The 10,613-nt window shown below is 45.7% G+C and overlaps 1 protein-coding gene across 4 annotated transcripts; it reads left to right on the forward strand.

Moving 5' to 3' along the window:
• Positions 1-1,890: 1,890 nt before the first annotated feature.
• On the forward strand, positions 1,891-6,291 carry LOC136324630 (DNA dC->dU-editing enzyme APOBEC-3H-like). Of its 4 annotated transcripts, XR_010729122.1 has the most exons (6): positions 1,898-2,017; positions 3,769-3,925; positions 4,643-4,910; positions 5,178-5,291; positions 5,637-5,784; positions 6,242-6,291. XR_010729122.1 is itself a non-coding variant. In XM_066257795.1 (5 exons), exons 2-4 carry the CDS (start codon positions 3,728-3,730, stop codon positions 5,279-5,281), a joined length of 570 nt encoding a protein of 189 aa, XP_066113892.1. In that variant the 5' UTR covers positions 1,891-2,017; positions 3,617-3,727; the 3' UTR covers positions 5,282-5,291; positions 5,637-5,929. The 4 variants fall into 4 exon arrangements, 3 of the variants coding, with proteins under 3 accessions (XP_066113892.1, XP_066113883.1, XP_066113870.1); XM_066257795.1 differs by lacking the exon at positions 6,242-6,291 and having other exon boundaries at positions 1,891-2,017; positions 3,617-3,925; positions 5,637-5,929; XM_066257786.1 differs by lacking the exon at positions 6,242-6,291 and having other exon boundaries at positions 5,149-5,291; positions 5,637-5,929.
• The last annotated feature ends 4,322 nt before the right edge of the window (positions 6,292-10,613 follow it).

The raw sequence follows: 10,613 nt of genomic DNA on the forward strand, positions 1-10,613 counted from the left end.
CTGCAGAATTGGGAGTCAGAGGCCTCAGCAAGGGCAAACCCACTCTGTGTACAGCTGGGCACAAGCTGGACAGAAGCCAGAAGTGCATCGCAAGTGGGGCTCTCAGCCTGGGCGATGTTGCAGTTCACTGATGTATGCAAAGGGATGGGGCTCTGATTTGCAGGAACCCTTAGGGGGTGGTGGGCCCCTTTTATTCCCCTGCATCCTGCCCAGATCACCCTGTCCCACCCACTGTAGCCCTGCCTGCCTCAGGCTGCACACAGAGGAAATGTGTATGCACCAGTTACTCCACCAAAAAATGAGGGTATGGTGGGGGCAGGGACAGAGAGGGATGGATTGTGGTAAATCCCGCCACATGACCAAACTGCCTGCCTTTTGGGAGGGAGGAAATCATAGAATATTCTGATGTAGAAACTGAGAATGGTGGTTTGCAGGGACTGTGATGGGTCTGAGGAAGGAAATGAGGAGACGTTGGTCAAAGAATATAAACTTACATAATATCAATAAGTCCTGAGAACCCAAAATATGGCTTGATCACTACAGTTAGTAATACTGGATTTGCAGCCTTGAAATTTGCTAACAGTAGAACTTAAGCGTTCTCATCACACAGAAGATAACTATGTGAGGTACATTAAAAAAAATGAAACTAGACCACCAACTTACACCATTCACAAAAATAAACTCAAAATGGATAAAAGACTTAAATGTAAGTTGCAAAACCATAAAAATCTTGGAAGAATACATAGACAGTAAAGTCTCTGATATCTCACGTAGCAATATTTTTGCCAATATATCTCCACAGGCAAGTGAAATAAGGACAAAATAAACAAATGGGACTATATCAAACTAAAAAGCTTTGCACAGCAAAAGATACCATTAACAAAATAAATAGACAACCCACACAATGGAGAACATATTTGCTGATATGTTTGATAAGGGGTTAACAACCAAAATTGATAAAGAACTTCTAAAACTCAACACCAGGAAGGTAAATAATCCAATTAAAAAATGGGCAAAGGACCTGAATAGATACTTCTCTAAAGAGGACATACAGATGGCCAATAGGCATATGAAAAAATGCTCAACATCACTAATCATCAGAGAAATGCAAATTAAAACCATAACAAGATACCACTTCACACCTGTCAGAATGGGGCTCGTTAACAAATCAACCTACAAGTGCTGGCGAGGATGTGGAGAAAAGGGAACCCTGCTGCACTGCTGGTGGGAACGCAGACTGGTGCAGCCACTGTGGAAAACAGTATGGCGTTTCCTCAAAAAATTAGAAATGAAACTGCCTTTTGACTCAGCTATCCCACGTTTAGGAATATATCCTAAGAATCTCAAAACACTGATTTAGAAGAAGATATACACCCCCATGTTTGTTACAGCATTGTTTACAATAGCTAAGATCTAGAAACAGCCCAAGTGTCCATCAGTAGATGAATGGATAAAAAAGCCATGGTACATATACACAGTGGAATACTACAAGGCCACGAAAAAAAAGGAAATCTTATCTTTCGCAATGGCATGAAGGGACCTGAAGATTATTATGCTAAGTAAAATAAGCCAGGCAGAGAAAGACAAATATCATATGATCTCACTTATATGTGCTGTCTTCAGCAGGGCCTGTCCCGTTCCCTCTCTCTGCCATCATTACTTTCTCTTTCTCTCTGCAATAAGGTGGGTCCTGCTGCACAGAGGGGCCTGTCTCCAGCAGGGGTCGAGCTCTGTCAAGAGGGAGGGTCCCAGAGAAGGAGAGAAGGTGGGTCTGAGCCTGAAGAGGCTCCCACCCCAGGGCCCTTCCACCCTTGCCGCCAAAACGGAAAGGGGGTGGGGCCTCAGCTGAGGAGGCTGGAAGGTCCTCAGAGAAGGGACTTTCTTAAAGCTGGGGCCCTATGAGAGGAAATGGAACCAGAATGCCCATGACAAAAGGCAGGGCTGGGACAATCCTGCTGAGGAGGGGCGATCAGATGCCTGGCATCAGGTTACATCAAGGAGCAGGCAAGGGAAGAAGGTATGTGTGAGGGCTCAGAGAAGCATCATCTCCCTAGGGCCTCCCACCCTGGTTACCTTGGCTGGAGGGGTGGGTTCTACCACTTAGACCACTGGGACAAGCCTGGCAAGGTGGCTGGGGCTGGGCTGCAAGGACCAGGCACTATGCCTACCCAGCTCTCTGACTTGGGCTCTGCTCCTGCCTGCTCTCCACCCCCAGCTCTGGGTTCCTTCTCTCTGGTGCCATCTCTGCAGGATCTGCTCCTATCTCAGGCCCCCCTTCCTGCCTCTGCAGATGCCCCAGTGCCACCTATGGCAGCCTGTCTCTCTATGTTACTGAGGGCCCATATCCCTTAGGCATGGCCACGGGGACTTCCTAAAGCCCTTTGTTCAAGCTTAACTGTCCACTTTAGGGTTAAGGACGAGTGAAACAATAGTTAGAGGCAGCTAAAAAGCATACTGACAAATTTTATTTCAAAAACTTAGACAATTATGCAAGGAATGTCCTAATTTCTGCTCCACAGAAGGAAAATTCCTCTCCAAGAAAAGAAAATAACTTGTTTTTTTCATGAAGACACTGCTAAGTGTGAAAAATTAAATTTGTCTGCAAGTACTTCTTCCAAGTTGTTTTCCTCATAACTACAATTTTAGCTATTCAAGGCCAAGGTCAACATTTGTGCTATTAAGATAGTGCAGTTGTCTAAAATTTGAAATAGTATTTTAGCCCTGAGTGTCTGGGTTTGCCTGGCATTAGGGAGTTTCCCACAATGTGAGAACTTCAGCACTGAAATCAGGAAGATTTTTGTCCTAATTGTGCTATGAATGAGTGTCTTCTTTCTAATGCTCACTCTGAGGGTAACCAGCGGCCCTAACAGGGTGTACAAACTGTTACAGAAACCACAGGCCGAACCGAAAACACAAGGCTGCTGTGCTAACAAAGAAAAATTTATTATAAAAATGCCTGGGTGCAAGTGGACTGAGACCAGCAAAGGGGGGAATAGGGCAGGTTTATGTGTACTAGTCAAGGGGCCTGGGTCAAAAGCATCTGCAGGTGCAAGACAGCCTCCTCTGTTGGTGGTTGAGTGGCGTCACAGTTCCTCAAAATTGTTTGTTGCCTGATTCAACTGTCCCTTTATCAGCATCTGGCTACAAGAGAGTTCTGAGCTAGGTTACTGAATAAGCAAGTACTTCTTCCTCCTTCAGGCCTGCATCGTTCTTAAGATGGTGGCTGAGTAGCCATTTTATCTATCACCTTAGTGACAACAATTTTTCACATTCACCTGCCTCTGTGCTCTTTGTACAGAAAAAAATTGTGATGCATATGCCTAAGCAAAGAGCACAGAGTTAGAGGAAGCATCAACTTCCTCCCTTTACTCCCCAAAGAGAAGGTTCTGGCATTGGACACATCAGGGTTGAGATCCTTTGGAATCTAAGGTTCAGGCAAAGGCATATGAGCCAAGGAAGGACATGCAATTTCCAGTTCTCAGCGTGTGGCCCCCACCAAGCCCAGTCATCTGCCTGCAATGGCCTCCATGATGGGTGCTGGTGGGGCTTCAGCCAGGCTGGAGGTTGAAGGCAGCATGCAAGGTAGTAGATCTCTCTTTTTCTTCTCCCTTCCCAGACCTCCTGGCCAACAGAGGAGGAGGAGACACTTCCTTCCCACTCTCAGAGGCCCAAATGAACCCAAGGAGTTGGGTTCAGAAGGTGACAGAGCCTTGGGTGATGCAAGAGGATGCTCTCTGCAACTTCAATTTTCTCCTTCCCATTGTACAGAAACACAATGAATCTACTATCAGAAGATAAATTCCGCTATCAGTTTGGCAACGAGTCCGAAGTCCCAAAGCCACAAGGCAGAAGAAAGACCTACTTGTGCTACCAGCTGAAGCATCCCGATGGCTCTACACTTGACCAAGGCTGTGTTAAAAACAAGGTGCCAAGCAGGCTTTCTGGGCACAGGGCAGGAGGGTCTAACCCCATCCACCATGCAGGGAAAGTGCTGAGACATGGCTAGGTCTGAATCAGCTCAGCTTCCTTAGACTCCTTACATTCCTTCCATCCTGGATGTTAGCAGAAGCCCTTCCCTCCGACAGGATGCTCTTCCTGCCCCTCTTTGACAAGTTAATGTTTACTGATCCTCCAGATCTCAGCTTCGGAAAGCCAGTGCTCTTCCCAGGACCGAGCACTTAACTCCACCTGCAAGATCTCTACAACATTCCTGTTTTTCCACCTGCTTCCTAATCTGGCTGTCCGTCCTCCTTCCCGCTTTGATCTGTTCTTTGGGATCCCCAGGTTCAAACATCTCCAGACAACTTCTTGGACAAGTGTCAAAATAGGTCCCTAGAGCATTCAGGGCTGTGCTGTGGAGGTATCTCTTTGCTAAGCTATCACTTACTCTGGCCCCTGGGACTCTGGTCCAATTCGATCAAGCTGCAGGAGTCTTGAGTTAATAAATAAGTGAGCTAGCTAAAGAAGGACTGAATAATGAAGGAAGGAAGGAGGTTCTTGCCTGTCTTAGGCAAGTTTACATCTTCAAAAGTTCATAAGGCAGAGGTCATGAACCTCTGGACCTTGCTTTTTTTTTTTTTTTTTTTTGACCTTGCTTTTTAAGCAACCTATTCTTTTCTCTCTTGTCTGGGACCTTCCCCAGAAAAAGGACCACGCAGAAATTCGCTTTATTAAAAAGATCAGCTCACTGGACTTGGATCAAACCCAGAGCTACAAAATCACCTGCTACATCACGTGGAGCCCCTGCCTCAGCTGTGCTGAGGCACTGGTTGCTTTCAACAAAGACTGCCCCCACCTGAGCCTGCTGATCTTCGCCTCCCGCCTGTTCTGTCACTGGTTGAGGAAATGTAATATGGCGCTGCTACATCTGTGGACATCTAACATCCTACTGTTGGTCATGGGAGAACCAGGTGAGAAGAGAGACAGAGCTGTCCGCAGATGGGAGACTTTGCAGTTTCAAGAGGGAAAAGCCCCTGGGGGATGGGGTAGGGAACAGCTGGACAAGAAGGATGGTGGCCCAGCTGAGGCCCAAGATGTGATAGCACCTGGGAGGGACAACTCCAGGGAGAGGAAGGGAGGGGAAGGAAAAGAAGGAGGAGACCATGACCCAGCAGATGAGGCTTGCTGCTTCCCTGCCCCCCACCCCAGGCCTGACTGGAATCCTCCTTTCATCTCAGAGTTTGCTGACTGCTGGGAACACTTTGTGGACAACCAAGGAAAACATTTCGAGCCCTGGGAGAAGCTGACTCAAATCATGAGAAGTCAAAGCGGCGGCTCCTGAGGATCTTGGGGTGAGGAGCTGTCATGCTGTGGGTCCTGCTGCCCGCACCACCCTCCCAGCCTCAGCTGTCTCTTCTCCATGTCTCTCTACCCTTGACCTCTCTCCCACTGTCCCCACTCCTTTCTCTTTTCCCACCACACCCTTTTTTACTCTTCTCTCCCTCCATGGCTCCCAGTTGTTCCTTCCTTCTCTTCCTTTCCTAAGACTCTTGCTAGCTTCCTGTTTCTCTCCAGGCCTCAGTGGCCCTCCTTGACTTGGCTCACACCTTGTCCAGGGGTTCTCAGCACCTTCTATCCTTCCCTTCCTCCCTGCACAGCTTCCTGACAATGACACTTCCTAATTTCTCGCTTGACAGATCAACAGAACAATTCTGTCCTCAGAATGACTTGGTGGATATCATCAGAAATTTGAACTTGGATGCCCATGACCCTCACAGTGGCTCAAGCTGACTGTTCCTGAAGCATCTCCATGCTAAAGAAACTGCTGCACCTGACGAGCAAGGGGTGAGGTCCGCAGGCATAGGTGACCCTCACCCAAGTCCAGAGGACCTTTCTTTCCTCCTTCTTTCTTTTCTTTTTTTTTCTCTTGTGAGTGGCTGTGTATTTTTGTAATTGAAAAAAATAAAAGATGAGTTTTAAGTCTATAAAATGTGGGTTGCTTTCTCAAAAGGGAATCATGTCTTTCCCTTATAAAAATGAGTATGAAGGGCTTTTAATTTACAGCACCAAGAAAAAAATTTATTTGAGAATTCCTTGTGTAGTCTTGAATAGTTGGGTCATTTTGTGGTTCAAGTATCCTCTGTTCCTTCTCAGTCTCTAGTATGTCTAATAAATAAGGTAAAACCCCATTGAGTGCAGCTGTCCCATAGACTTGATTGGGGGGGAAAATAACAGTTGGCACTGTTATTTGGTGTTCTTAGTTGAAGAAGCAAGCACAAACTCTGGCTCACTGAATCTCTAGGAAAAAATGGAAGACTAGATTTGGAGGCATCAAAGCCAAGAAGAAGCCCTCAAACTGTGAAATCTTGTCTAGTGTGAACAGCAATGCTGGCGGCAGTGTGCCCTGCCCACACCAGCCACACCTAGAAGCTAGATGCTGACGCAGAATGCCGCTTTGACTGCCACCACTGCCACTGCCCCCACCAGTATGGAGGAAAGGAAATGGGGCAGGAAACAAGGTATAATAAATAAATAATGAACACAGCATAAGATGAAAGAGTAAAATCAAATGTATCCCCCTTAGGGGAACAGAACAAATCCTTCCCTACATTAAAAAAAAATTACCTGTCTTTTTAAAATTAGTTTTGTTTGTTTGTTTGTTTTTGAGAGGGGGGAGGGAGGAAGGGGGAGAAGGGAGAGCAAGAAAGAGCAAGAAAGAGAAGCATCAACTTGTTCCACTTAGTGTGTACCCATTGATTGCTCCTCATACATGCCATGACCAGGTCTGGAACCGGCACTCTCTGGTCAAGCTGGAGCCCCCAGGATCAAACCAGTGACTTTGGCACTCCAGGAGAAGGCTCTGCACCACCAGCCATGGCAATCCTTCCATACATTCTTACAAGAACAACTTTAAGCCTGACCAGGCAGTGGCGCAGTGGATAGAGCATCATGACGACTGGGATGTGAGGACCCAGGTTCGAAACCCCGAGGTCGCCAGCTTGAGCGCGGGCTCATCTGGTTTGAGCAAGGCTCACCAGCTTGAGCCCAAGATCACTGGCTTGAGCAAAGGGTCACTTGGTCTGCTGTAATACCCTGGCCAAGGCACATATGAGAAAGCAATCAATGAGCAACTAAGGTGCCGCAGCAAAGAATTGATGCTATTCATCTCTCTCCCTTCCTGTCTGTTTCTATCTGTCCCTCTCTGTCTCTGTCACACATAACCCCCACACACAAAACTTTAAAAAGTAGATATTGAAAAGGCACCTTCTGGGGAGGTACTCCTTTTTCCCCCTTGCCGGGGTCCCACCCCGGGGGGAATCCAGGGGTCCCATAGGAATGGACGGCATCAGTGAGAAACGAGTTGAGAGAGCCGAATTCTTTAGTTCATCTGCCAGGCATCTCTGCCAATTGCTAGTACAGCTTTATTTTTATACAGTAAGTTACAATTACATGATATACAAAATACATTGATTAATAGTTATTTTTGCTTTAATGTGGATAAATATTCCAGGAAGAGGTTAGTACATTTCTTTAAGCTATAAATCAGGTAGTAAGCCATACTAAGTACAGTTATACAATAACTTGAGCAGCAACAAAAATATTGCCTCAAGCTTCTAAAAGGTCAGTATTGATTCTGTTTTACTTAGTGCCCTATTATCTAGTAAAGTTATGTTTGTCTACTATTTTCATCTACTAGTTAAGTTCTAACTTTATTTTTCTCAGAACGTTCCATGACCTGAAGGTCAGATATGTAAGAGGAACGGAAAGTTTTTCTATTCTTCTATAATATGTAAAGGTTAGGGGGTTGAAGCAATGGATTGGGTAAAGGCTGAAAGGTGCTTTTGTGTTTAGCCTCTGTTTCTTACTTATTCATAAGTCACAATCTATTTTTTCCTAATATGATTTATAGGAGGGAATTTTCCTACAGACCTAGCCCCTTTTGGGGTATCATAGCCAGCCTCCTATGTCTATGGGCCTAGGCAAGGGGGTTTGTAGGCTTTTCTATGGAATTCACACCCTCTGTCTCATTTCCAGAGAAATTACTGTGATGCTGCAGGGAAAGCACGGTGTGACTATTAACCCTGTGCCATAAGTGATAGCACACACACACCCAGAAAAAGGGGGGAAGAAAAATTAAATAGACCCAAGAAGTTAGGGGGAAAGTATCGCTGCGCCTCTTCTTCTTTGCTGTGACTGTGTCAACCAGCTGTTGATTGGCTCCTGACACTCCCTCATTTTGATAGTGGTTCCCTGTGGCTTCTCATGAGCTATGCCCCCCTTTCCACTCAACCACCCTCTCCAGATGGGGTCCACTAGCCTTAAATCCTTCCTCTCTCATCCATCTTTTCTCTCACGACTACTTTCCCCCTCCCTCCCTTCAAAATTTTCCTTTACTTTCTCATGTTTCAGCTTTTCCTTCTAGAAGGCAGCAGAGTGAAGCTGGGACATTGATAACAGACGTCGAGAAAAACTACTTGCAATGAGCTCTCTTAAGGCCCTAACCAGTAGAAACAAGGGTTTATTTTCAACGTGCCCTCTGGAAAGAGTCAGAATCATATCTACTGGGGCTCAGTCTAGCTGTCCACCACAGAGCTCGCAAGGGGAAAGCAGAGGCTCTCAAACATGGTCCAAGGCGTCCTGGGGCCCCCAACCCCTCTCAGATATCTGCCAGGCCAGATGGTTTTCATAATAATGCATAAGATGTGGTTAGGCTTTCCCCTGCTTATGCTCTCCCAGTGTACACTGGCATTCTAAATACATGTAGCAGGAAGCGACCTGATGGAGGTAAGACACTTAGATAACTTAATCAATGAAGGAAGGAGAATTTATTAAAGCCCGCAGAGCACATGGGCTCCAAAACACGGGCTCCCCAAAGTTGATTTTCTTACAGGTTATACACCTTTACAGTTTTAGCTTTCATGTGACAAATGCCTGATTTCTAGGACTTCTTTGTTTGCAGGCCTACGTGACTTTCATGTCTTAGGAAGGGGAAAGGGAGAGGAAGCCAGGAGGTCTGTCCTTGATAGTTTTTTTTTTTTTCTTTTACAGGGACAGAGAGAGTCAGAGAGAGGGATACACAGGGACAGACAGACAAGAACGGAGAGAGATGAGAAGCATCAATCATCAGTTTTTCGTTGCGACACCTTAGTTGTTCATTGATTACTTTCTCATATGTGCCTTGACCATGGCCTTCAACAGACCGAGTAACCCTTTGCTCAAGCCAGCAACCTTGGGTCCAAGCTGGTGAGCTTTTAGCTTAAGCCAGATGAGCCCGCGCTCAAGCTGGCGACCTCAGGGTCTCAAACCTGGGTCCTCCGCATCCTAGTCCAACACTCTATCCACTGCACCACTGCCTGGTCAGGTAGTCCTTGATAGTTCTATTACTCATTCTTCTTGCTGGAGCTGCAAGTTCATTTCAAGGAACTGATAACGAGCAGGGTTTACACCTGTGGTTTGTTATTTTTCAAACTTTTTTATTTGCCCTTGTTCCCTCAGACCTGAACACTGAGGTCACAGGCTAGAGCATAAGACCCCAGACATTGCAGGCCCCTTTCTCCTCTGCATTCTTCTGGTTTCTCCTCCTTCATACAGAGGCTACATGCCGTGGCAATGCCAGCAGACAATGTAGAGGCTGGTCTGAGAATCTAGTTATCGTCTGTTAAGCCAGGCACCAAAGATATTTGCACAACTTAATTAATTGGTTTTTGAAACAATTAATCAATTATTTCAAAACAAGAGCCAGCTCTTCTCACTAATTTTTTTTTGTTTTGGAAAATATGGTGATTAATTCATAAAATATTATTAATGTTAACATGTAATGAGTTGTTGTTATTATATTAAAATGAATTAATAAGTGTTTCAAATTTTTCTCCATTTTAATTTCTAATGTGGTAAATATTAATACATAGAACCCACATACACAAAAGCTCTTTGTGGTTCTCAATAATTTTTTTTTTTGTATTTTTCCGAAGCTGGAAACAGGGAGGCAGTCAGACAGACTCCCGCATGTGCCCTACCGGGATCCACCCGGCATGCCCACCAGGGAGCGTCGCTCTGTTGCAACCAGAGCCATTCTAGCGCCTGAGGCAGAGGCCACAGAGCCATCCTCAGCGCCCAGGCCATCTTTGCTCCAATGGAGTCTCGGCTGCAGGAGGGGAAGAGAGAGTCAGAGAGGAAGGAGAGGGGGAGGGGTGGAGAAGCAGATGGGCACTTTTCCTGTGTGCCCTGGCGGGGAATCGAACCCGGACTCCTGAGCGCCAGGCCGACGTTCTACCACTGAGCCAACCGGCCAGGGCCCTTAATAATTTTTAAGAATGTAGATGAGTCCTGAAACCAAAGTGTTTGAGAACTGCTATAAAGAAATTAGTCCAACAGTCTCTCTCCCTGTACAAAAATTAACTCAAAATGGATCAAAGATCTAAACATAAGACCTGAAACAATTAAGTACATAGAAGAAGACATAGGTACTCAACTCATGGACCTGGGTTTTAAAGAGCATTTTATGAATCTGACTCCAATGGCAAGAGAAGTGAAGGCAAAAATTAATGAATGGGACTACATCAGACTAAGAAGTTTTTGCTCAGCAAGAGAAACTGATAACAAAATAAACAGAAAGCCAACTAAATGGGAAATGATATTTTCAAACAACAGCTCAGATAAGGGCCTAATATCCA

The sequence above is a fragment of the Saccopteryx bilineata genome, chromosome 1 (genome assembly GCF_036850765.1).
Source record: "Saccopteryx bilineata isolate mSacBil1 chromosome 1, mSacBil1_pri_phased_curated, whole genome shotgun sequence".
NCBI classification, from domain to species: Eukaryota; Metazoa; Chordata; class Mammalia; order Chiroptera; family Emballonuridae; genus Saccopteryx; species Saccopteryx bilineata.

What these genes read in the sequence shown, in the direction of transcription:
- LOC136324630 (XM_066257773.1), top strand. Translation starts at nt 1,899, where the DNA reads ATGAGAGGAAATGGAACCAGAATGCCCATGACAAAAGGCAGGGCTGGG. An exon ending in GGAGCAGGCAAGGGAAGAAG is followed by an intron (nt 2,018 to 3,768) that starts GTATGTGTGAGG and finishes CCCATTGTACAG; the next exon opens with AAACACAATGAATCTACTAT. An exon ending in AAGGCTGTGTTAAAAACAAG is followed by an intron (nt 3,926 to 4,642) that starts GTGCCAAGCAGG and finishes GACCTTCCCCAG; the next exon opens with AAAAAGGACCACGCAGAAAT.